Source organism: Trichechus manatus, unplaced genomic scaffold (assembly GCF_000243295.1).
Source record: "Trichechus manatus latirostris isolate Lorelei unplaced genomic scaffold, TriManLat1.0 scaffold00030, whole genome shotgun sequence".
NCBI classification, from domain to species: domain Eukaryota; kingdom Metazoa; phylum Chordata; class Mammalia; order Sirenia; family Trichechidae; genus Trichechus; species Trichechus manatus.
This window is the reverse complement of record NW_004443966.1, coordinates 12,026,549-12,051,337: the sequence shown is the minus strand read 5'-3', so window position 1 is coordinate 12,051,337 and position 24,789 is coordinate 12,026,549. Positions and strand designations below refer to the sequence as shown.

The window sequence follows — 24,789 nt, the reverse complement described above, 5'->3', positions numbered from 1 at the left end:
TCTAGTCCCTTAACGACAGATGATTGGGTTATAGCAAGAAATCATAGCCACAAACTAGTCTGGTAACCATTAATCTTGCCACCAGAAGTTATTTCCACTGTCCTATGAAAAGACACTCATCTAGGTTACCACTGGTAAAAAAGCATCCAACATTATTAGAAAAGGAAGAGCTCCAACATGCACAAAGCACCAAGATAAAGATAAAATACTAAGGAAGCCCACAGGTTTTGTGAGATTTTTTACTCCCGAAACTCAAACATCTTATTTCTGGGCTATGACCTTAGGTCCACAGCCCTTTTTCCTTACATCTACTCTCTTAGTAATAGGCTATCAGCCCCATGGTATATCAGGTCTCATCTGTATTACAGGATTCCTATATCTATGTGTTTATGAAATAAAGAGTGCAGCCTTGCCAATAATGAAAATAACTACAAGAGTTAACATTTCCTGACCATTACTATGTACAGATGGAAAAACGTAGGTCACACAGCTGCTAAGTGGCAAAGCCAACATGTGAACCTAGAGAGTTGGGCTTTAAAACTCAAGTTTCTTATCCAGTCAACTCTTTTGGAAGCAAACTACTCTGCCAACTTAATAAATATCATACCTAAATATTTCCTCAACTATGATCTTTTTTGGCCAAATTGTAGATTTCAGACCTTTCCAGGCCTGGCTTTCCAAACAGTTCCTAGAATTAGGGTTACTCAAGAAATGTCATATTTTTTCCCACTATTTTACTTTTTAATATCTCATCTACTTAAAACTCACACTTTAAACTCTATTGATCTAAATAAACAGAAGCCATTTTAATTGTTCCCCATTCAAAACTGCCAGGGCCTCACTTCATTCCAGGTGATTCTCACAGCTCCAAGCTGCAGACTTTCTACTGTCCTAAAACTCAGGTTTCCATAAACTCCTTCTGCTCATCTTCATCTTTTTCTAGATAATCCACCTTCATCTGACTTTCTTAATTTTTCCAGCTTTTGCTTTCTATATATTTCCCCTTCTCCCTATAACAGTCTGAATTCAACTACAAAATTCATCTATAATTTGCCAAGCATCTGTCCACCATAGATATGCAGTAACAACACTCTTTCATTAACATAAAAGATACATAACGTAGCCCTTTTCCTCAGAAAAAGTTTTCATGTAAGTATGTGTGTGTGTATTTCAGACGGTTGTCTGTTCGTTCATCCCAGTGCTCATACAGGCAATATGAGGGCTCTAAGGCAGGCAGGCGTTCTTTCCAAGGGACCACCTCACTTTCCCACACCGTAGCCTCTTCCTATCTACTTTAGGACAAAAAGTAACCAAAAGAATGAGTCCTGGCCCCAAAGCAAATCAACCCAATAAAAATCACTACAATTGCCGTGCCCAAACAGTTATCATAATTAAAACAAAAAAGGTAAGGTTGTAATTATAAAGTGAGGTACAAAAATAAAACGCTACCTGCAAAGAAAAAGTAAAACATCATTAGTCATAGCTACTTATGCTGTGCTATCTGATACAATAGCCACTAGCCACATGTGGCTACTGAGCACTTGAAACGGGCTAGTCTTTCTAAACTGAGATGTAAGTGTAAAATACACACAAGATTTTGAAGACATAGGATGAAAAATGAATTTAAAATATCTCATTAATAATTTTTATAGTAATTAGATGTTGAGATGATAATCTTAGATATGCTGGATTAAATAAAAAATATTATTAAGATTAATAATACTGCAAATAATACCCAAAATTATGTTTGAGAAATGACCCAAACGTTCTTCAAAGGGTGAGTAGGTAAATAAACTGTGGTACATCTATGCCATGGAATAAAAAACCCAAAACCAAATCCATTGCCACTGAGTCGATTCCAACTCATAGTGACCCTATAGGACAAAGTAGAACCGCCCCAAAGGGTTTCCAAGGAGCCACTGGTAGATTCAAATGGCCGACCTTTTGGTTAGCAGCTGATCTCTTAACCACTGTGCCACCAGGGCTCCATACCATGGAATATTACTCAACAATAAAAAGGAGTGAACATTGATACCCACAACGACCTGGATGAATCTCAAAGACATCATACTGAATGGAAGAAGCCAGTCTCAAAAAATTATACACTGTGTGATTCCATTCCTATGACATTCTTGAAAAGAAAAAACTACAGTAATGCAGAAGAGATCAGCAGTTGCCAGAGGTTAGGAGTTGGGGGAGGGTACGCTTACAGGGACAGCCCAAGGGAGTTTTTGGGGTCATGGAGCTGTTCTGTATCCTGATCGTGGTGGTGATTACCACTCTATATATGTGCTAAAATACATAAAACTGGACATCATACTTTTTAAAAAGTCAATTTTAAAATTAAAAAAAAAAGGGCATTTCTTATCTTTTTTAAAGAGCTACGAGAAAATTTAAAATTCCCTATGTGGTTCACATTACGTTTGTATTAGACGGCGCTATATTTATTCCTAACAGCACTGCCTAATACAAATACAATGTGAACCACATACGGAATTTTAAATTTTATCCACTTTTCACTAAAATGCTTATTGAAAAAAAAAGAAAATTAGGTACATTTGAGATTATTCCCAAAGAACCAAATTTGGTCCCCCAGGATTAAACAACCAAAAAAGCTCAAGTACTACTTACCACTTTTTCCATGATGAATATTATGTCATTTTCATTTAAAATATTCCTTAGAGGGTTTCGTTGACCTTTGCTGATCAATTGCACTTGAACGTCAGCCTGTTAAAAATAATGTCAAGCAATGTTATATATACACATACATATTTGTACAAATATTTAAACACAGAAAGACCAGTTCGACGCAGGTGATTGGAAAAGGGTATCTGAACAAGACATCATGTTTTCTTCTTTGCCCATGTTGCACCTCATCTCTAGAAAACCCAAGTCTGATATCTATATTCTATCCATGTTTCAAGGCCCACCTAAAGTGCAGCCTGCCTTGTGAAGGCTTCTTTTGACTAGGATCACACTAACACACCCTTTCTGAAATCACATCGCATTTACCACAAATTCAGCACTTTACTAAATACTAGCCTTTTTTCTGATTATATTATTAAAGTTAGAACTTTAAACATATCAGTTTACAGAAATTGTATATATTTCTTCCATCACAGTTGCAATACATGTTCACTGTACAAAAGTTTGAAAATAAAGGTAACTAAAATAAATTTTTTAAAAATCTCCTGTAATTCTCCTACCCAGGGACAATCACTACTGTTATTAGCCTGGATGGTTATATTCTTCCAGGCCTTTTTCAGGCATGTAAATAAGTCCATTTAAATGGAAATTTGTCTATTATTTAGATACCTGCTAGTTGGGATTTTTATAAAAACAGAATATTCTAATAACTTTCTACCATGAGCCTCTTTCCATGTCATTAAACATCCTTTGGCTAATACCACGGTCCTACCATCACATAACTAATTACATATAAGGAAAAGAAACAGATTTGTGGTTGCCAGGGGCTGGGAGCAGGAGAAACAGCTGACTACAAAGCACACAGGACATTTCTGGAAGAAATAGAAATGTCCTGTATCCTATTGTGGGGTGGTTACATGACTGAATGCATATGTCAAAACTCATAGAACTATACCTTAAAAGGGAAACTTTACAGTATGTAAATTAAGCTCGGTAAGCCTGACTTAAAAATCCACATTTTAAGATTATTGAGTTGAGCTTAAAAATCAAATAAACTGCTTATACCTCATAGATAAATGGGTCTTTGCAGATTCCTTTCTTTTCTTCATCAAATCCCCTGAAATGCAGAACCACATATAAATAACAGAGCTACAATATCTGTTCCATTATTTAAATTCAAGAATAAGGCATCACTTTATCTCTGGTTACACCAGAGGGAAGAGCAAAAAAAAAAAAAAAAAATTCTGGTACTAATGGCAACCCTAAGGCATAGCCAGAAAGAGGGAAAAAAACAGAATGAGTATTAGGAGAATACATAGGAAATTAAAAGATAGAGAAAGAGACATTTACAGTAGAGATTAATAAGCCGCTGCCCACAGTTGGGTACAACTGCTTCTCAGAGGCATCAAGAAATTATATAGGTCGCCTGCTTCTGCCCTTGTTTCTTTTCAAACACCTCACCAATTAATAATAAAATGTAATTTACCTGAGACCAGAGAACTAGATGGTGCCCAGCTACTACCGACCATTCTGACCACGGACATACTAGAGGGTCTCCGGTAGAATGGGAGAAAAATGCAGAACAAAATTCAAATTCCTAAAAAAGGCCAGACTTACTGGACCAATAGAGACTAGAGGAACCTCCGAGACTATCACTCTAAGATAACCTTTGAACTTGGAACTGAAGCCTTTCCTGGAGGTCACTTTTCAGCCAAATAATAGATTGGCTTATTAAATAAACAAACATCACCTGTGAGTAACGTGCTCCCTTAAACAATCAACTATATGAGACCAAAGGGTCAGCATTTATCCAAAAGCAAAGAGGAAGGCAAGGAGGGGAAGGGAATTTAGATCAATGGAAACAGAACAGAATGAAAATAATGAGAATGCTGATACATTGTGAAAAATGTAACAAATGTCATAGAACAATTTGTACAACAATTGTTAAAGGGGAACTTAATTTGCTGTGTAAACTTTCACCTAAAACATTCTTTTTTTTTTTTTTTAATGTAATTTATCATATGACTTTCGGGAAGTAAAAACGATTGGAATCTGATCTGCCACTAAATCAATAGGTAACCACAGACAAGTATTTAAAGGTTCCAGGCCCTTCATTTCTAGGCTAAAATGGAGGTATCTATCCTCCCTCTATTTTTATGAGCTGTTCCTAAAAAATTAGCAATTAGATTATGTTGCACAAGCAATTCCTTTTTAAAAACATAACACAAACTAGAATATCATTTGGCAGTTATTCAATTCAAGGCAGTTTTTAAACAGTGATCCCAAAACACGTAAACCATAAACCATTAACATGCCAAAACGCACATCGGCCTGGTCTATGCTTTCAAAGACAAACAAATCTCTAGAGTCCTGAAGGAACCCAATGGAACTGTTTCAGGATACCATTTCTCTCTCTCTGATCTAATAAATGACCTACTGAAATAGAAGACAGGAGAGCTAGGCCTGTGAATGACTCACTTTTGCCATATTGGGCAAACTTGTGACTTATTCTTAAAGGAACGATGTTTGCTTTTTACATATAACTCAGGGGTGTTATTCACGCAGTCATTTGACAATCATTTCTCAAGCATGTATATTATAGGCCAGGTACTCTCGTTAGACACTGGGATATAAAGCAAAAGCACAGCCCCTGGTTTATAGTCTTGACTGGAGTTTAACAAGTAAACCAACAGTGAGAATGCAGGGTGATGAGCGCTTCAGCAGAGATCAGTACAGGTGGTTATAGTGGCACGCGGAAAGAGGAGATTTAACTACAGAGCTTGAGCTTTATCCTGAAAGCCAAGATTTTACATGGGAAAGATCTCGATGATACAAATGTGGAGGGTATAAACCTGGAAGCCAGGAAATTAGCTGTGAATAAACTTGTAGTGCTTCAGAGAAGTGATAATGGCCTGAACAAAAACAGTGGGGATGGAGGGTGAACAAATGGACTTGGTGACTGACTAGATGAGGTGGGAGCGGCATGAAAGAGAAAGAAGTGAGAGTCTTCGATTTGGAGCTCACACCTCAGAGGGGGAATCTGGGAGTAGAATGTGAAGCGGAAAGCAGGGGAAGGATTAGCTCTGCACATACTGAGTTTGAGGTCCCATATAAAAATTTCCAATATGCAACTGGATACACAGGCATTGTGGAGGAAACAAGAGAAGACAGAGGCTTTTGGTGCTTACAAGTGGGAAGGAAGACTAATAACCATGTAATAATTGAGGAATACAAGTCTTCATAAATTAAGTTATATAGTAGCACCAACAGGGGACTGGTTAAATAAACTTAAAACAGCCACAAAATGAAATATTATATAGACATTAAAAACAATGAGATATATGTTTAGTGCTTCTGTTCTTCTAGTTTGCTGCGCAGTGCCTGGGGTCTTAAAAGCTTGTAAACAGCCATCCAAGGCAGGACAATTGGGTGTCTATTTGCTGGGAACAACAGAGAAGGAAAGAGTCAGGAATAGGAGGAAGATATGGAATGTGCGGCTAATTGTCTCCATGGACAACTGTCTCCTTTGCCATGGGACCAGAAGAACTGGATGGTGCCCAGCTACCATTACTAAATGTTTTGATCAAAGGTTCTATAGAAGAATCCTGATCACAAGGGGGGAAATGCAGAACAGAATTTAAAATTCTTATCAACTCCAGACTTTCTGGAGTCATGGGGGATGGAGGAACCCCTGAAACTATTGTCCTGAGATAATCTTTAAAGCTTAAACCAGAAATATCCCCCTTGTCATGCACTGAATTGTGTCCCCCAGAAATATCTGTCAACTTAGCTATAGTCATGATTCTCAGAATTGTATGACTGTCTACCATTTTGTTATCTAATGTGATTTCCCTGTGTGTTGTAAAACCTATCACTATGATGTAATAAGATGGATTAGCAGCAGTTATATTGATAGGATCTAAAACATTAGTGTCTTAAACCAATTTCTTTTGAGATATAAAAGAGAGAAGCGAGCAGAGACGGGGGACCTCATACCATCAAGAAAGAAGCGCCAGGAGCACAGCGCATCCTTTGGACCTGAGGTTCCTGCGCTGAGATGCTCCCAGACCAAGGGAAGACTGATGACAAGCACCTTCCTCCAGAGCTGACAGAGAAAGAAAGCCTTACCTGGAGCCGGCGCCCTGAGTTCAGACTTCTAGCCTACTGGACTGTGAAAGAATAAACTCCTTTTTGTTAAAGCCATCTACTTGAGGTGTTTCTGTTATAGCAGCACTAGATGACTAAGACATCTCTGAAGTCTTATTGAAACCAAACAGTAATTTAGCTTAACTAGTTAAAAATGTCTGCCTTGAGCATTATGCTCTTTTAAGAACTATGTATACGGGATGAAAGTGACAACAGCGACTGGAAAGATTAGATAGGAACCTTAGGGGGCAGTGACTTATGTTAATGGAAGAGAAACAACTCAGAAAAGTAGGGTAAGAATGGTTGCACAACCTGAAGAACGTAATCAATGTCACTGAATTGTACATGCAGAAACGGTTGAACTAGGGTATGTGTGGCTGTGTATATTCTCCACAAGAACAAAAAGATATTTATAGGCTCTCATACTGAAAGATATCCAAGACACTGTTAGTTAAAATACAAAACAAAACAAAAAACTAGTGCTATTTCTACAATATTCAACAATTTTACAAGCATTAGTACTTTTGCAAACAGAAAAAGCAATAAAGGTAAACAATGACAAAGTCTAGCATTTAGAAATGCGTTAAATCAGCAGTTCTCCAAGTGTGATCTCAGGACCAGCAGCAATCAGTTTCACCCGAATTTGTTTGAAAGGCAAATTCTTTGCCCCCCCAAAAGAAAAACAAACCCGTTGCCGTGGAGCCCACTCCGACTCACAGCGACCCTACAGGACAGAGTAGAACTGCCTCATAGGGTTTCCAAGGAGCGGCTGGTGGACTGGAACTGCGGATCTTTTGGTTAGCAGCCGAGCTAGGGCTCCAACCCACTAAATCAGAAACCTTGGAGATGGGGCCCAGCAATCTGTTTTGACAAGCCTTCCAGCTGCTTCTCATACATCCTTATATTTGAGAACCACTGGATTAAAGTATTTTTAGGTAGGATGTAGAAATTGATGGAATTCTTTTGGCACTATGCGCTTCACTCTAAAAATAAAATGAAGTTTTGAAGCATAGTGAAGTAAAGGTGCTTTTGAAAGCCCACACACCATCGCGTTATTACAATTGTAGTTCATCTGGTAACTCTCTTGAATCGGCAATAACCGTACGTTTCACTTTCAGGGGTAAGCAAGGATTAAACAGGTGAAGGATCTAGTTTTCCATCTCCTGGGGGGTTCCTCTACATATCACAAGTTGTGAGCATCATCAGAATGAATAAACTGCCTCTTAGAAAACTTGTCACCTTCCACCTCGTTTGATAACGTATAGATATTTTCTCCTAAACGAGACGGCAAACAAGCCCCTGCAGAATCAACCTGACATTAGTGCTCCTGACATGACTGGAGCCTAACGCCGGCCTCCTCCCATCTCCCAGACCCCAGGAAAGCTGACTGAGCCCATAACATACGCGCCGCGAGAACTGGCAAAGCCCTAATTTCAAGCCTATGGCAAGAGCTTTGGGAAGAGGACTGGGTGCCCAGGAGAAGTGCCGTTCTCGAACACAGGCCAACAGTAGGGGCTACGACTCACTGCAGGAGGCGAGCGTACAACTCCTCAGCCGCTTGGTTCATTTTCGACCACATCTCTGCCCAGTCTGAGCCCGGGTGCGAAAGCGACAATCTGAAGTGCGCGCCCAAGCCGCCAACATCCCGGGTCGTGACCCCGCCCCGCCGGGACTACTTTTCCCACCCAACAGGTTCGGTTTGCCCACAAAGTTGAATTTTTGTTTTAGTACGTGCAGTGATTTTCCCAATTCCAATAATCACCCATTCTTGTAAAAAAAAAAAAATTAAAATTAATGCAGTGGTTGCGGGGAAAGGCACCAAGCCCCGCGAGATTTGGCCACGCCCCTTTATGGATTATTCCGCGAAAAGGAGTCCCCCTTTTCTAAGCACTATTGTTGGCTTCAGAAGACAATAGTACCATAACTTTGCGCATATAAAAAAATGACACGCTGTTTAAAATTTATTTAGCGTGCTGGAGATGTATTTTGTGTCTCCTGGTTGGTGCTGAGGCGGAGCAGGGTGGAGGGCGAGATGAAGGTTACATATAGAGCGGTAGTGCTAAACACTTCCTTTTCCTGTGGGAGCCGCCGGGTTGAGAGGAGCGTGGCCTTCTCTCCCTGCCATGGTGAGTGGACTTCCTTTTGGCTGGGCTTCTCTCTGGTCCTGGGGCTCAGAGGGGAAGGACTAGGTATTCAGGGTACAAAATCTGCAGGAGAGAAAGCGAGGAGGGGAAAGATGATGACCAAAAGCGTCTACTTCTGGCAAGGAGGTGAGCTGTGCGGCGATACGGCAGCCATCTTAGAAGCAACGTGGGCACAGGGCACGCCTGGAAGCAACACGGGAGGATAGCCGATGGTTCTCAGACGTAGAGGAGCCGCTGGCATTCTAGTTCTCCTTGGAGCGTAGAAAACTTGGGCTGTGTTGGAAACTTATGCCATTAGATTAGTACATTTAAAAGCTCTTGGAGCTTAAGACCAAATCAGGGCATGGATTTTTAGGAAAGAAAGACTTGTATTTTCTTTTTTCTTGTCCGTTTTATTTTGGAATAGTTGGTTGTCTTTGCCCAGGTTAAGAATCACTTCGTATGTCTTGCGTGCTGGGGAGCTCAGTAAACAAAATAGACAAAAACGATCTTCCTTAGGATGGTTGGGTTGTAATTGAATTGGGAAAAACGCAGTAATAGGTGCTCTGGACATAGGGAATCAGAGGGGAGGCAGTGGTTCGATTGTAAACAGTAGTCAGGAAGCTTTGGGAAGGTGGGCCTGAAGGAGGGAAAGCATGTCAAGAGGATCCTTAGCGTGAAGGTTTGCTACCTTTGAAGCAGGAGGGTGATCGTCCTGAGGGTGGGGACAAGAGTATCTGGAAGACAGTGTAAAGAGATGGGATCAGAGAGGTAGAGAACAGATTGTAGGGCCTGTAGAACAGCCTAAGGACCTTTCCAGTCTGGGGGTAGGAATCCTTTAGAGGAGGTTGAGCACGAAGTTAACATGACTGGTGTTTTTATTAGTAAGCTCTGGAAGATGTGTTTGGAAGGGAAGGGTGGAGGCAGAGATGGAAGTTTGGATGAGTAAAGCCCTGGTAGACAAGATCTGCTGGCAAATTTGGGGTGGGGGAGAGATCAGGTGGCAATGTTAAACAGCATTTTCAAATATTACAGATGTGGTTTTAATTGAGCATTGTTCTTTATAAGGTCTGCTTTGAAAGTTGTATGATGAACGATTCTCTGAAAATCATGTGGCAAGATATCAGATTAAGCTGTCATGTGGAATTTAGCAAATTGGACCTGATGCCTTCATATTAATAGAGTTTGGAAATAGTTACGTCCAAAATACTAAATGTATTCCTGTTAAATACTGCTCTCGACAGATTCGGAATCTGGAAGATGTTTACTTTATGTCACAAGTTTATTCTTAAAGAGCATAGGGGCGGTTCTTCCATTAGAAAGTTTTGCTTGCAGTGATGTTGTAATTTGCGTCTTACTCTGTTCTCAGCGACAGTTGCCTGCTGTCAGTAAGCTGATACAGAAGGTTGACGAAAATTCTTACTGAGCAAGACATAACCTTTTTTTAATTCCTAAAACTTGAGAAATGTGATTCTTAACTAAGAGAAGTGCCCCTGAAGTGTGAGTGAATTTTTTGAAGTTAATAAACCTGTTCTGGGTGTGTTGGTAGGTTAGCCTTGCTGTTAATGGTGTTTGTTGCCTGCCTTGCCAGACTCGTCTGCAGCTGAGCACTTAATTGTATCGTCGGCATGTGAGATGAGTGTGCCTACGGTGACATTGTTTGCCGATACAGATTCATCTTTTTCCTTTTCCCCCAAGGCGTGTGCTCGTCCACTGATATCAGTGTACTCCGAAAAGGGAGAATCATCTGGCAAAAATGTTACTTTGCCTGCTGTGTTCACGGCTCCCATTCGACCGGATATTGTGAACTTTGTCCACACCAACTTGCGAAAAAACAACAGGCAGCCCTATGCTGTCAGTGAACTGGCAGGTATGGATTTAGATCTCACAGGCTGTTATCTTAGGGTTGCTCTACAGTAGTGATGAGATTACACTTCATTGGTCCGTGTTTCTGAACCACATGATTTTCCTGGGTGTTCTGATGCTGTTTGCTACCGTTTATGATAGTCACAGGTTGGTGTAATTGAGTAGCTAAAACTTGCATTTTTTTTCCAATTTTAGGTCATCAGACCAGTGCTGAGTCGTGGGGTACTGGCAGAGCTGTGGCTCGAATTCCCAGAGTCCGAGGCGGTGGGACTCACCGCTCTGGCCAAGGTGCTTTTGGAAATGTATCCTTTTTTGTTTCACTCCCTGGACGTAGTCGCCTGCCACGCGGAATTCTGCAGACTGGACCTGATGCATTCACGTTAATAAGAGTTTGGAAATAGTCATACCCCAAACACTAACTGTATCCCTGCTAAATACTGCTCTGGACAGATTTGGGGTCTGGCAGATGTTTATTTCTGTAGCAGTTCTGAAGGTAGAAAGTTTTGCTTGCCATGATGTCGTAATTTGCGTCTTACTCTGTTTTCAGCGACAGTTGCCTGCTGTCAGTAAGCTGGTACGGAAGGTTGACGAAAATTCTTACTGAGCAAGACATAACCTTGAATTCCTAAATCTTGAGAAATGTGATTCTTAACTAGGAAAATAGATGTGTCGTGGAGGCCGCATGTTTGCACCAACCAAAACCTGGCGCCGTTGGCACCGTCGAGTGAACACCACTCAGAAGCGCTATGCCATCTGCTCTGCCCTGGCTGCCTCAGCCTTGCCAGCACTGGTCATGTCTAAAGGTTTGTGATGCTACGTTTCATAGGAATGAGGCAAAACTTCCTTCACCTGAGTGTATTTGTCCCTGTTACACGTGCCTGTAAGTTCTGCTCATCGCAGAGTGCCTAATAAGTGACAGGCACTGCTTTAGGCACTGTGGGTACTTGTTCCTAAGGTTTTTCTTTGTAGACGTAACTAGATCTTTCTCTCCCTCATTATTTATGATTGTCTCAATTTAACAAATCAGTCATCGGTTAATAACAGACCATTAACAGGAAGTAATTATTCAAATACAGTGGTTTGGTCTGTTGTTGGAAAACTTTGTACTTAAACTTTAGGTTCCCTGCTCCGTTTTTATTTAACTGCCAGTATGATGAGATTCTACTTCATTGGTCCGTGTTTCTGAAACACATGATATTTGTGGAAATTCTGACTTGGCAAATTGTATACCATCATGCTTTTTGTAAGTTACATAAAATAGCCCCTGTATAAATGGATTCTTAATTTTTCACAAGGTTCAGGGTAACCAGTGTTGAATTGGCTTTGCCAGGTCATCGTATTGAGGAGGTTCCTGAGCTTCCTTTGGTGGTCGAAGATAAAGTTGAAGGCTACAAGAAGACCAAGGAGGCTGTTTTGCTTCTTAAGAAACTTAAGGCCTGGAATGATATCAAAAAGGTAGGCTGAAGGACGGTATAGCTAAGCATTAGGGGATAAGAGAGCAAAGACTCTGAAGACAAATTGCTTGAGTTCATATCCTGACTGCCGTTTGTGGCTTTAGGTATAACCTCGGCAAGTAATTTGCATCTCAGTTTCATCATTTGTAAAATGGAGTTTGTTAGCTATGAAGATACACTACAGAGGTTGTATATTTTAATCAAAATACTAAATATCTCACTCTGTTAGGTCTATGCCTCTCAGCGAATGAGAGCTGGCAAGGGCAAAATGAGAAATCGACGTCGTATCCAGCGCAGGGGACCGTGCATTATCTATAACGAGGACAATGGTATCATCAAGGCCTTCAGAAACATCCCTGGTAATTCTTAAACTGTTTATATGTGTGTTTTATTCATACTGTACAGTATTGGTCAGCTTTTTTTTGTGATGAGATTCCACTTAATGGTCCGTGTTTCTGAAACACATGATAATTGTGGAAATTCTGATTCTTGGCTGTATGACTGCACCATTGATGGTTGAAGCACCATCGTAGTTAATGAAATAAGATTAATCAGGGTTTAACTGCTGATTGGATAGTTCTCAAGTATCTATAACACATAAGCCATAAGGATGATTGGTGTTTCTTCTGTTGAAATAATCTAATTCTTGTTTTCTTTCAAAAGGAATTACTCTGCTTAATGTAAGCAAACTAAACATTTTGAAACTTGCTCCTGGTGGGCATGTGGGACGTTTCTGCATTTGGACTGAAAGTGCTTTTCGCAAGTTAGATGAGCTGTATGGCACTTGGCGGAAAGCCGCCTCCCTCAAGAGCAACTACAAGTGAGTGTTTTTCATGCTGATATTCTGAACACAGATGGTGACACTGTGGATATTTACATTGAGATACGGTTTGCATGTTTACTAAATACAAAATTGTGTAGAGGAAGCACAACTTCAATGGATTTTAAATGGAAGAGGTTCATGTTCTTTAGTCGATTACATGAGAAATAGGAATTTGTGCATCCATTGTGAACCTTTTTCCCTTTTCCTTCAGCCTTCCCATGCACAAGATGATGAATACAGACCTTAGCAGAATCTTGAAAAGCCCCGAGATCCAAAGAGCCCTCCGAGCACCACGGTAAGATTGTTCTCTTTACAGTATAACCCTTGCCCCAACCTTATACTGAGTTCTTTTTTTTAAATGTGGATGACTGGCAGGATTTGGAATCTATATTTTTCCAGCAGTGCGGTTAAATGTTAATTCATTGCGGGCTTGTTTACAGCAAGAAGATCCATCGCAGAGTCCTGAAGAAGAACCCACTGAAAAACCTGAGAATCATGTTGAAGCTCAACCCATATGCAAAGACCATGCGCCGGAACACCATTCTTCGACAGGCCAGGAATGTAGGTGACCACTTGTTTTATTATTGATATGTCCAGTTTTTAGGAAGATTTGATTCATACATTTTCTTTCTAATTTTTTACAGCACAAACTCAGGGTGGATAAAGCAGCAGCAGCACTAGCGGCCAAATCAGATGAGAAGGGGGTTCCAGGAAAGAAGCCCATGGGAGGAAAGAAAGGAGGAAAGAAAGCTGTTGGTGTGAAGAAACCGAAGAAGCCTGTGGTGGGAAAGAAGGCTGCAGCTACCAAGAAGCCAGCACCTGAGAAGAAAAAGCCAGCAGAAAAACCGACCACAGAAGAAAAGAAGCCTGCTGCATAAACTCTTAGATTTGTTTATTCCATACACGTGAAAGCATTTTGGACAGCTTATTTTGAATAAAGACCTTGATCAAAGAGGCAGTGAGAAATATGTGTTGGAGTGTGTAGTATGAATCTTAGATTTTTTTTTTTAAATCATGCTTAGTTCCTCATAATTCCAGGGCTTTGTCCCATTTTGTATTTTAACATCAAGTGGAGCCTTGGGTTTATACTAAATTCATGCAGTTGTACAGGAAGGGGTGATTGTCCTAAATGTTTTAAAATATAGTTGGTTAAAACACTTCCTCTGAAAAGAGACTACAGAAGCTATTGGGTAGAGGAGGAAAACAGGTAAAATTCCATAAAGATCTGACATTTAAACCACAAGCGGGCAGAATTGTAGAATACATGTGAGGGTACTACAGTGATGCCTCCCTTTTGAGGATCCTTGTTATGACAGGTGATGTGCACTTGGTGAGGGAACTGCTGCTGCCACGTCCAACCCTCTGACTTAGAATTTTGGCCTTTGGTGTGAAAGAATATGCCAGAAGCTTTTTTTTTTTGGTAAATTCTTTACAGGTTTAGTAGGGGATGAATTCACTGACCAGGTGTGGCACTGAGAACAACTTTAGTATAATTTTCCAAAACCTATAAACTAATGTCGCAGCACATCTTACCACTCTAGAATTAACCTCCCTTTCCCTGCTTTGGTCCTAGCAGGCTCACTTTGCTTCTAGAGTGTTAAACAGCTTTCCAGTGGCCATCTCATTAAATTCCACTGCCAGGGTGACCTATCCCGTTTGCAGGATCAACTCAGATCCTTACCAAAGACAACCTTTCCCATCGCATTTTGTTAGCAATGCTTTATATTCATGCTCCTTAGATACAGGACGCTTTAACAGGAATCCTTCCATGCAGAACTCCTCCTTTAACACAGCTCATGTGCCATGACTCTACTAGGTGCTGGTGATTTCGGTCCCTCCCTACCTTCAAATATCTGCGGGTTCGTGGCCACTTGTTTGAACACCATGTTGACAGCGCGAGACAAGTACTGTTCGTTGCGCCTTTTGGAGCTTGATACTTAACCATTTTTTACTAATGAGAGGAAATGGACTACCAGGTCAAGGAATTTGCCGAAGTCCAAGATTTATCTCCAGGTTCTTTACACCTCCAACGTCCTGTAGTTTAAGAATCTTGAACATTATTCATGAGTGTATTTAGCTCGAAACGCAGGCTCAGCCTTTGTAAATCAGTCGGAGAACCTCCAGGCTGAGCACCGAGGGTGAGAGCGGAACCGGAAACGCACTCACCTCTCTTCCTCAACATGGCCGCCAGCCCCGCGCTGCTGCTTGGTTTCCGGGAATGCGGAGGGATGGCGTCATCACCGAGCGCCCGGCCGAGTGGGTTGCGCAGAAGGCCACGATCGTGAGGCGGGACGATGCTTAGCCGGCTTCAGGAGCTACGCAAGGAAGAGGAGACGCTGCTTCGGCTTAAGGCGGCACTGCACGACCAGCTGAACCGGCTCAAGGTTATTCCGCGGCTCCCACCCATCCCCGCAGTCCTCCCGCGCGACCATCTCTCCTACACCCTCAGAGTCCAGCTCCCACCGCTCCCTGAACCCCGGCCGCCTGGCTTTACGAGAACGCCGGCCCTTTGCGGCGCCCACCAGCATTTCCCACCCAAGCCCCTGGGTGGAGCTCGGATGTTGCTGCCCGTCCCCTCCCTCGTCTGGCCGTGTAGGTGACAGCCTAGTGGGTGATAAACTTGGGTATCCGAAGCACTTAGGGATCTTGTTGGGAGACTGTTGGCCCCCACCCCGTCAGATTCTTGATTCTGCAAGTCTAAGATGAGGCCCTGGAATCAACTTGTTTGGCAACGGCACGTCCACTCTACCTCCCAATAGATCCAGGTGGCCTACAGACCACACTGGGCAAGTGCGACTTCCCCGAGGCTCGCCTAGACCTTCCCTTCCCACTGACCTCTTTCTTCTGAGCCCCTACAGCATTTACTGCTTGTATTGACGCTGGCAAAGCTAGAAGGGACTCTCGGGTTGTCCCCGCCACGTACGCACGCACGCACACACTTTGTGCTAAGGAAGACACCGAGGCTCCAAAAGAAGAGACTTGTCCCATATGCAAGTCGCTTTTCTTCCTGGAGCTGTTACTGACTTGCATGGCCTTTACAAGGAGTCAGGATAGCAGTGTTCTGTAGGCCACTTCGTAGGACTGTGCTTCTGCGTAATTCAGCCCCCTTCAGCCCCTGTGAGGTGATCATAGTCCCTGCTCAGCAGCCTTATTCAGAATCTTTAAATCCACGTGATATGAGGATTAGGAAAGCCTTTTGTAAACTGAAAAGTGCTGTACAACCTTGAGGTATCAAAGGATTAAGAGTTTTGTTTCAGAGTGGTTGTAATGGCTCAGCTTACTTACGCCCTTATATCTCATCCCAGTATCTGTGCGAGTATGCAATGCGTGCATTGATGATGACCTCCATATGCCCTGTCTTCCAGGAAATGCCTTGGATTGGACGCCTTGGCTCAGCAGGAACACCTCTGCACCCCAGAGGACGGGCTGGAGGCTTTACCCATTTCCTTTAAAGGCAGGGAAAGCTTAAGAGCCCTACCCTTCTCTCTAGAGCAGCACAGATGGCACAGCTGTTTTCACTTCCTCTCATGATGCCATCCTTTTACAGCCTGCTCAGTAATTTTTACCCACTTCAAAAGCCTAGTGAAAGAGTAAAGAAAGTGCCTTCAACTCTTCTTTTCTAGGTTGAAGAGTTGGCCCTTCAATCAATGATTAATTCTAGAGGAGGAGATGAGATGCTGTCTTCTCAATCTGCACCTGAACAGTCACAAGATGTAAGCTTAAATATGGGTCTAGGAAGAGAGTGCAAAATCCACTCCGCTCTCATGTTGCTGGGTGGTCAAAAATTGTTGTAAATCAGTGGGTCTGTAGGCCTCTGGGAAATGCTGATATGAATTAATTTACTAGTTTAATAAGCCATCTGTTCTACATTACTCTTTTAGGCATGGACCAGCCCACCTAATAAATAGGTTACATTTTGGAAACCCTGGTGATGGCAGTGGTTAAGAGCTATGGCTGCTAACCAAAAGATCAGCAGTTCAAATCCACCAGCCGCTCCTCGGAAACCGTATGGGGCAGTTCTCTTCTGTCCTGTAGGGTCGCTGTGATAAATACTTTATTTATTAATTAAGAATCTCTTGCCTCCACCCTCCTGGTCATCCATCCTTTCTGGCTACTCCGATGAACCAGGGAGAGCATGGAGAGCTTTGCAGAGATACGTCAAAACTCTTGCTGGTTTGTAAATGATGAGTAACCTTGGCGTTAGAAAATAGAGTGTGGCTTCAACTATAAAGTGAATGCTAAAAAATGAGTTCTGATCTTCATTGTATCTCTCTATTACCAAATGCCCTCAAGTAAGTCAGTAAGATCATATTCCTTCTAAATACATATTTGAGTAATTCTTCCAGATGTTGTTTATTGGTTAAGCCATTTAAAACCATTTGAAAGCAGCACACATAAGTCAGTACAATTGTTAGATGTTAGCACTTTCTACAAGAACCACGTTTGTAACTCAGGTAACATTGTATCAAATCTGGGGCATGTATACTCCCCCCATTTTGGCAGCAGGGTAGAGGGGATGTGGAGAAATAGCAAAGTGACCATACCTCTTGGGTCCAGTTCTTAAGGGTTATAAATATTAAGGTTGGAGATGCAAATTAGATTTGATTTTAAAACTTTTTTTTAAGAATTTGCTATTTTGAGGCCAGTGTCTTTCCTACTAATCCATAATGTCCTTGGCTGAAGCAGACGTTGGTGCACGTAGACAATGAAGCTTCAATCAACCAAACTGCACTGGAGTTGAGCACAAGGAGCCATGCTCTGGAAGAGGAGGAGGAGGAAGAGGAGGAAGAAGAATCAGATTCCTGAAGGGGGAAAGAACCAGGGTTAGTTATACGAAGTAAATATCTAAAGCTCGGGAACTTTCTAAAGGAATCTGTCTAGCATGGGCCCTATAGCCTGACTGAAAGGGAAGCAGGAACTATAGAAAGATGTGCAGTTGAAAAAATGGCTCCATGAATAACCTCAAGCTTCAGGATGTGTTAACAAAAATTGGTGAACTGTAGAAAATCACAGATGCAGTGTCTTAGTATTGAGTGATGTGGGTGGTGCTGTGTCAGTAATCTAGTCAGAGTCAGTATTTGTGTTCAAAACAGACAAAACTTCCTCTGAAATGCCATTGGAAAAACCTGGCATTTGCAAAAAGGGCAGAGTTTAAATACAAGCTAGCTTTTCCAGTCAACAGTGGCTCTTTTAAGAGAACCAGTTAAAGGCTGTTAACATGCTGCTGAGCTCTGTGAGCACAGCAAGGCCACAGCCGAGGAGAGAGGAAGATGGCCAGGTGCCCACTGTAGACTGCTTTTTGTGTGGCTGTCATCACATCCAGCTTTGAGACATCACAGTGTGGTGAAATGTGCTTAGAAATAAATTATAGCTCGCTGGTTTCCAGACACCAACAGAAAAGGATTATTAGTTCCTCTGGTGAAACCATACAGCAGATGGTTTAAAACCCATTTCTGGTCTTAAGAGTGTGCCATTGAAGAAGAAATCATTATGCTGGGAGATTTTATTTTTATAATAAAGAGAAGACAGCTACAGAATAAGATTTGTTGGAACTTAGTATTTAAAGTTGAGATTCATTTCCACATACTGTCCCTTTTTCCACTGAATGTACAATTAAATTAGTAGACACTTAGATTTATGAAATTAGTTTGCCCTGCCCAGTGACAGAAAAGCCAAACAAAATACAAAAGACATCAAGCAGAACTTTTATGTAACTGTTCCAGAAGAGAATATGGACTCCTTTTCTAATTGCAGTTTCATTAAAGTTATTTTGAGCTACTCTTACAGGAAATAACCAGAAGTGTATGATGAGCATGTTTCTTGGAAAACACACGTTTTTTGGAAAACACAATGTGAAATGTATTTGAATAAAAAGTATCAAAGTACACACTTTGGGGTCTAATTTAAAGTATGAGCCTGAGTTTTTAAGAGCTGGAAAACCTGGCTTTGAACTCTAGCTCTACCACTAACTAGTCACTTGCCCTCTCACCTCCACAACTCTTGCTTTCCTGTCTGTACAAAGAGGATAGTTACATCTGATCTAGCAATTTCCAAGGTTGTTGTGAGGTGCTAATGAGATATTTAAGGAGCCCTGGTGGTGCAAATGGTTAAGTGTTTGTCTGCTAACTGGAAGGCTGGAGTTTGAACCCACCTAGCAGCTCCATAGGAGAAAAACCTGGCGATCTGCTCCCATAAAGATTACGGCCAGAAAACCCTATGGGGCAGTTCTGCTCTGTCACGTGGGGTTTCTCTAAGTCCGAATGGACTAGACAGCACCCAACAACAACGGGGTGTTTCAAAATCCGCCTGTAATTGGTGTCCCAGGAAGGGGTCTGGCACAGGGAACATCATTATTGAGAACAAGATCATTCTTGGTAAAAATTGCTGCAAATGCAATACCTTAGCGTGTTGATAGAGAATTTAAAACACCCTCAAACAGCGCCAAATGTGAACGTGTTCGGATCCAGGTGTTAGACACCAGCTTACCCCATTCTTCTCTGGATGCAGTTTGCTCATTTTAGTGAGACATTGTCAGTAGAGGTATCATTCTCTGTTGTTATCAAAAGACAGGGTGCGAGGAGGTGTGGGTCTTAAACCTCAGCCTGAGGGTTTTTGTGTGGAAAACATGTAAGTCAGCGTGTTGACTTACAACAGCTGTCAACCTCAGTGAGAAAAAAAATCACCGACTAGCTTCAGCAGCAATGTGTACAACACAGACTGGTTTTTAAAATCCTAGCTCCATCCCAAGCTCTGGTAGATCCAGAGTAGAACTGCCTCCTCAGGTAATTATTTCCTCGAGTTGTTTTTAACCTGAAAATGTAGTGGGTATTTTATACTTTGCCTTTGGTTCTCTATAACCTGCCCTTTCAAAGAAGAAAACCAAGGGAGAGTTACTGATGAGGCCGCCTCACACGGACCTAAAGTTCCAGAAGTCACCTTTTCGAAGAAGGAGGGGGTACACATGACCAGTTGGGACATGGCTTTGTTTTCTGTGACTTCACTGCCACCTCACAAGCATGACAAAGCCCATCCCAGGCACATTCCTCCTGTCCAGGAAGGTGTGGTTAAGTGTAGCTGGGAAAAGGGGAAGACCATTGCTCAGTGTAGCCAGACAGCACGTGACTGACCTAGGACAGCAGCTCCAGCTGCCAGCCCACCTGGCAAGGCACCCCTCTGAGCTGCCTCTGTATGCCCCCGGCCGCCTTTGTATGGAAAATCAGATTTGTTCCCGTCCAGGCTGTTGCTGTTCACTTTTATAAACAGGTGAAAGGGAGGGAGGTGGTTGGAAGATCAACAGGAGGGTGTTCACTGAGAAGAGTTGAACAAAATTTCAGTCATTTTGTGATTTGGAGACTGGACTCACAGGAAGCCCCATTTGTCGAGAGCACTTGTCCTAGCGTCGTATTTCTGCCCTCCAGCCCCCTTCCTGTTGTTACCTTTCCCCGGCTACAACACTTTGCTAAATTGTATGATTTCTTATGTTCTAGAGAAACTGAAAATGTCCCCACAGAAGTAGAAAAGGCTTTTGTCCTTTTTTTTTTTTTAACTTGATAGTATATTTATTAGGAGATTAGATTTGTTAAACATCTGGATTAAAATGGTTAACAGGCTTTTCGTATGATTTTCAGGCACTGTACACACTGTTGATTTGTAATAGCTTCAGTACTTGGATTCGAGGAGAGATTAATATGACATATTTTAATGCCTTGATCCATTTGTGACATTCAAAATAACTCGACTGTTTGAGAAACACTAATCCAAACTTAAAGAGATACACACCACTAAATAACGCCACACAGTATATTTAAAAATAAATATAGAAGTACAACCAGAAGTCTGCAAATCATCCCTGTAGACAGACTGGTGAAGCCCTGGCTATCGTGGCAGTGAAAGGCTCTGGCGAGATTTTGATGGAAGATGCCAAATTCTACATCAAAAGCAAATACTACTACTAAAATAACATGACGTACATTTTCTGATGCTCATTGTCATAGCAGCAAAGCATGCTTCACATGCACTGCCTGTGAAGGGTGCGCCCAGCAAGAATGAAGTACCCTGAAGTGTCAGAGAACCCTGAAAATACATGTGGGCGGCCAGTCATGGTGAGGGAACAGCTGTGCAATTTTCAGGAAGAATGACTACCCACAGTCACCAGAGTTTCCTTGTAATTTCAGCGTTGCACATGTTTTAATCATCAACGTACACACAAATGCCCCAAGCACACAGCCAATCCACTTAGGGGAATAATAATAGTAATAACGACAATAATAGTAAAAATAACACAAGTAGAATTTTGGCACATGCTGCATTCTTCATCCTTTGTCACAGGTGAAATGCACGTCTGAATGGAGTCAGGCATGGGAGCGAGGCCTGAAAGCAAAATGGCAGGCCACTGGCAAGGGGACCCTGCTGCTTCGTTACTGCTTAGACACCAGCTGCGTGGGTTGGTGTGCTGGGCTGGTTAAGGCCAATTGTGGAGCAGAGCCAACCTGCAAAATCCACTTCTTCAGCATCAGATCTCTTGATAAACCCATGAACCTGGATGCGAGAAAACAGGAAAAGGAAGTGGTATTAAAACGCGACCAAGAAGGAAAAATCTAGCATCTTGGGCCAGAGCTTGTGCAGAACTTGGAAGGAGCTCCTGGAGGCTGCCCTTGAGCAGTAGTGGCGGCCGGGAAAGCAGGGCCACTGCAGGCCATTCAGCCAGCTCAGCCTGGCGCCGCCCGCCATGCTGGCTGGGCGGCCTTGGGGAAATGGCTCACGTCTGAGCCAGAGGTGGGGGTGATAACTGCCGTATACCCTTCACAGGGTTGTCACAGGGAATGAAGGAAATGGTGGACTTGAAAGTGCACGTTACACTGTACAGGCGATAAGACGCGCAGGATATTTACAATACTACCCCCCCCCCCCCCCCCAGCCACCAAACAGGAGGCGGCCAGCAGAGAGAGACCCGGGGAGGGTGCTGGCAGGGGGAGTGTGAGGGGAACCTGTCAGAAGAAGGCCGGTCCCACGAAGAGGTTGGGGTGGCCCTTTTTTCCCTCAGCTGCCTCGGACCCATCCTTCCACACACTCACCCGGACTGGGGGTCATGCCAGCTTTTAAACTGATGTGAGGATGGGGAGACTGGCACTGGGTATGTTGTGGCCCCAGGGCCAGCTGACTGCAGAGGTCAGGGCAGAGCAGGAAATGGGGCTCAGAAAGTACTGGATGGACAGACGGCCAGCCAGATGATTGAGAGGAAAGGAGAACAGTGAATACCACAGGTACTGTAAGAATTCGAAAAAAATGGACTTACCATGAGTTGCTTCAAATCTGCTCTCTCTGCAGGGTTTTTGATTAGGCTTAAAGGAAGAGAGAGGATGTGAGTGCTACTGCCTGGAATGAGTCCTAGTCATAATTAGTCTGTATGCCCGTCTACCCCGCTGCAGGCCCCGTGAGGAGCGCCTGAGCCTTATCCATCTCCCTGGCCTCAGCACCGTGTCATGCCTGAGTAGGTTGAGTATCTGCTGAGTCAGACTATGGCCAAAAGGCAATATGCCAGTCTCTGCGGAGCCCGTGCCAAAAGCAGCCACTAGTTTATCACACTGCTGTACATACAATACCAGGAGTGTTACATAAGTCCTGGCGCTCTGGAAGAGGGGTTGAAGGCGGCAACTGAGGGGAGGGAAAAGGGCAATGGTGTGCCCAGCAGAAGCAAAGCTGGAGCTCCGGGGAGGCGGGGCGGGGAGCCTAACAAGGCCACTCTGCCCTTCCAGAGAACAAGAAGCTGCTTACCATTTATTCACAAAATCTTGAAATTCCAGACTGAATACTCCACTGGGAAGTTTTGGAGGAGGCTGCAAACACATGTGAAGACATGAGAAACGCCTGACTCCCCGCTCCAGCCACCTCCTCTCCCCTCCCCACGCCCACCTTTGGGCGGGGCTTCCCTTATCCAGTCAAGGAAAGATGGGCTGGGATCCCTCGACTGCCTGCCAGGTCTTCCCGCTGGAAGCACTGATCTCACCAGTTTGAACTGGGTTCAAGTCACCGTTCTACCACTCACGTGTCGAGGGACTTTGAAAAAGTCACTGTTCCTCTCTGAGCCTCAGTTTACCCTTCTATGAAACAAGAGGATTAGACCCAGTACTTCCTGGGACCCCTTCCACCTCTGACTCTACAGTTCCGACTCTTGGGAGGGTGGCACAGAACAACCAGGAAGTGCTGGCAGCAACAGCTAGGGGCTATGCAAACCACCAGGCAGCGGAAGTCACAGAGGCCCAAACAAAGCATCTTTCCTGAGCCCTGGAAGGGCAGTGAAGGCTGAGGAAACCCTAAATGGCAGAGGACTGGATCTGGAAGAATGCGGCCCACACGCTCCAGGAATGAGGCATTTTCAGGCAACAAACCAGGAGCGCTGGCAACAGCTCGTTTCCAACAGTAGGGACCACAGAGGGCTGCACAGTGCAAGGTCCCAGAGCACTAGGCTCAGGGGCCACAGGCAGCCTCAGAAGGTGTGAGCCCCCTTTACAGGCCTTGCGCTGGGGTTGTGTATAGCTTCCTTGTGAGACGCTGACTCGACCACAGTGCCCAGGATGCCACTGCTCTGATGTGTAGGCCGGAATCAACAGGTGATTGGTGAGGTCAAAAATAAAACACTGAGCCTCACCCCCTACCAAAAAGCCTCCCTAGCCCTCTCCCTCTGAATGCTTCCTCAGAACAGCAGGTGAATGAGCCTGAACTGAGGTCAAGGACCCTTCTTAGGAACAGGGACCCACAGCAGGCCCCACTCTGCAGACTGTCCCTGCTGCTGAAGGGCATGGAGGGGACGTTCAGAGAGATCACTGGTAGCTTGGCCTCCTGAGGCCAGCGTCCATTCCTCCTATGCAGGTAGGCGCCAGCCAAGTGTGGCAGCAGAGCAAGAGGTGACCCAGCACCAGTGAGCCCAGCCTCCTGACGGCAGGGCGGGGAGGAGGCCAGGAGGAAAGAGCACCAGGCGGGAAAGCCCTCAGCCACTGGTCTGGGAGCCTAAGTGTCCTCACCTGCATGCAGAGGGTGACAAAACCAGTCTGGCCCACGTCAGCAGTGCTGGGAGAACTGAGCAGGAACATGAAGATGAAAAGATGGAAGGACATGGCTGGCTGCATATTTAACCTCAGGCCTTCCCATCCCTTAATGGGGCTCCCACTCAGCACTGCCCAGCTGAGGTCCTGAGCAATAGAAGATGGCCTCCTGACGGCCACAAATGCAACCTGCTCTGCTTTCTTTGAATCCTTAAGCAGCAACAGTCAGGTCTTGACCTTTTCTATGCCCCATGGTACTTGGCATGAAGCTGTGCAGACAGCAAACAGAGGGAAATAAACCTCCCCAGCAGACACAGTGAACCAGTGACAGTGATTTAATTAACTGCTGGGGTGAACCAGGATTTTCCTGTTGAGTTTGTAATGAAAAAAGAAAAAAAGACCTTTTTGAGCCTTTTAAGGTCTGGTTTTTGAGACCAATAAGAAGTGGGAGACGTCATTCCACTGGTCTTTTGAGAAAGAAGAAAAGAACTGGGTGATAATCTTTACACCTCAGCCAAGTGGGGCCTCCAGCTGCTTCCCAAACATGCCAGTTAGTCCCCTTCTCTTCCTCTGCCCACACTGCCCCTGCACCAACAGTGCTGGCCGTGCTACCACCTCAGCCTGGAGCCCATCCTGACCTGGTCCTGCTCCTCCACCCCTGCCCACCAGGGACAAGGCCGCCCCCCCCC

General features: G+C 43.7%; 4 protein-coding genes and 5 non-coding genes across 10 annotated transcripts in view; 7 read left to right on the top strand and 2 right to left on the bottom strand.

Annotated features, from left to right (window-relative positions):
- Nucleotides 1-8,375, bottom strand: part of ZWILCH (zwilch kinetochore protein) — a 34,401-nt gene extending 26,026 nt beyond the window's left edge. Inside the window, exons 1-3 of the mRNA XM_023729744.1 lie at nucleotides 8,319-8,375; nucleotides 3,712-3,763; nucleotides 2,632-2,727 (exon numbers count right to left, since the gene is read on the bottom strand). Coding sequence (XP_023585512.1) covers nucleotides 2,632-2,727; nucleotides 3,712-3,763; nucleotides 8,319-8,371 — 201 coding nt within the window. The 5' untranslated portion in view covers nucleotides 8,372-8,375. The remainder of the gene's footprint in view (nucleotides 1-2,631; nucleotides 2,728-3,711; nucleotides 3,764-8,318) is intronic.
- A 472-nt stretch (nucleotides 8,376-8,847) lies between these two features.
- Nucleotides 8,848-14,028, top strand: RPL4 (ribosomal protein L4). The gene is made up of 10 exons (XM_004374682.2): nucleotides 8,848-8,918; nucleotides 10,614-10,785; nucleotides 10,977-11,083; nucleotides 11,446-11,584; nucleotides 12,112-12,236; nucleotides 12,465-12,594; nucleotides 12,899-13,055; nucleotides 13,270-13,353; nucleotides 13,499-13,619; nucleotides 13,703-14,028. The coding sequence occupies exons 1-10, from the start codon at nucleotides 8,916-8,918 to the stop codon at nucleotides 13,934-13,936; spliced, it is 1,272 nt and encodes a 423-aa protein (XP_004374739.1). The 5' UTR covers nucleotides 8,848-8,915; the 3' UTR covers nucleotides 13,937-14,028.
- LOC111820243 (small nucleolar RNA SNORD16) lies at nucleotides 10,246-10,344 on the top strand. Its single transcript, XR_002823795.1, has one exon. It is a non-coding gene; the product is annotated as a small nucleolar RNA SNORD16 (small nucleolar RNA).
- LOC111820241 (small nucleolar RNA SNORD18) lies at nucleotides 10,830-10,901 on the top strand. Its single transcript, XR_002823793.1, has one exon. It is a non-coding gene; the product is annotated as a small nucleolar RNA SNORD18 (small nucleolar RNA).
- Nucleotides 11,290-11,388, top strand: LOC111820242 (small nucleolar RNA SNORD16). The gene has a single exon (XR_002823794.1). It is a non-coding gene; the product is annotated as a small nucleolar RNA SNORD16 (small nucleolar RNA).
- LOC111820239 (small nucleolar RNA SNORD18) lies at nucleotides 11,927-11,998 on the top strand. Its single transcript, XR_002823791.1, has one exon. It is a non-coding gene; the product is annotated as a small nucleolar RNA SNORD18 (small nucleolar RNA).
- On the top strand, nucleotides 12,655-12,725 carry LOC111820240 (small nucleolar RNA SNORD18). Its single transcript, XR_002823792.1, has one exon. It is a non-coding gene; the product is annotated as a small nucleolar RNA SNORD18 (small nucleolar RNA).
- Nucleotides 14,029-14,170: 142 nt separating the features above from the next.
- Nucleotides 14,171-18,475, top strand: SNAPC5 (small nuclear RNA activating complex polypeptide 5). 2 transcript variants are annotated; one of them, XM_023729743.1, is made up of 3 exons: nucleotides 14,171-15,442; nucleotides 16,682-16,771; nucleotides 17,742-18,475. In XM_023729743.1, the coding sequence occupies exons 1-3, from the start codon at nucleotides 15,353-15,355 to the stop codon at nucleotides 17,862-17,864; spliced, it is 303 nt and encodes a 100-aa protein (XP_023585511.1). In that variant the 5' UTR covers nucleotides 14,171-15,352; the 3' UTR covers nucleotides 17,865-18,475. The 2 variants fall into 2 exon arrangements, with proteins under 2 accessions (XP_023585511.1, XP_012410555.1); XM_012555101.2 differs by having other exon boundaries at nucleotides 15,228-15,442; nucleotides 17,745-18,475.
- A 2,119-nt stretch (nucleotides 18,476-20,594) lies between these two features.
- MAP2K1 (mitogen-activated protein kinase kinase 1) overlaps nucleotides 20,595-24,789 on the bottom strand; it is a 103,952-nt gene continuing 99,757 nt past the window's right edge. Inside the window, exons 9-11 of the mRNA XM_004374680.3 lie at nucleotides 22,833-22,894; nucleotides 22,354-22,399; nucleotides 20,595-21,596 (exon numbers count right to left, since the gene is read on the bottom strand). Of these exons, the coding sequence (XP_004374737.1) occupies nucleotides 21,483-21,596; nucleotides 22,354-22,399; nucleotides 22,833-22,894 (222 nt within the window). The 3' untranslated portion in view covers nucleotides 20,595-21,482. The remainder of the gene's footprint in view (nucleotides 21,597-22,353; nucleotides 22,400-22,832; nucleotides 22,895-24,789) is intronic.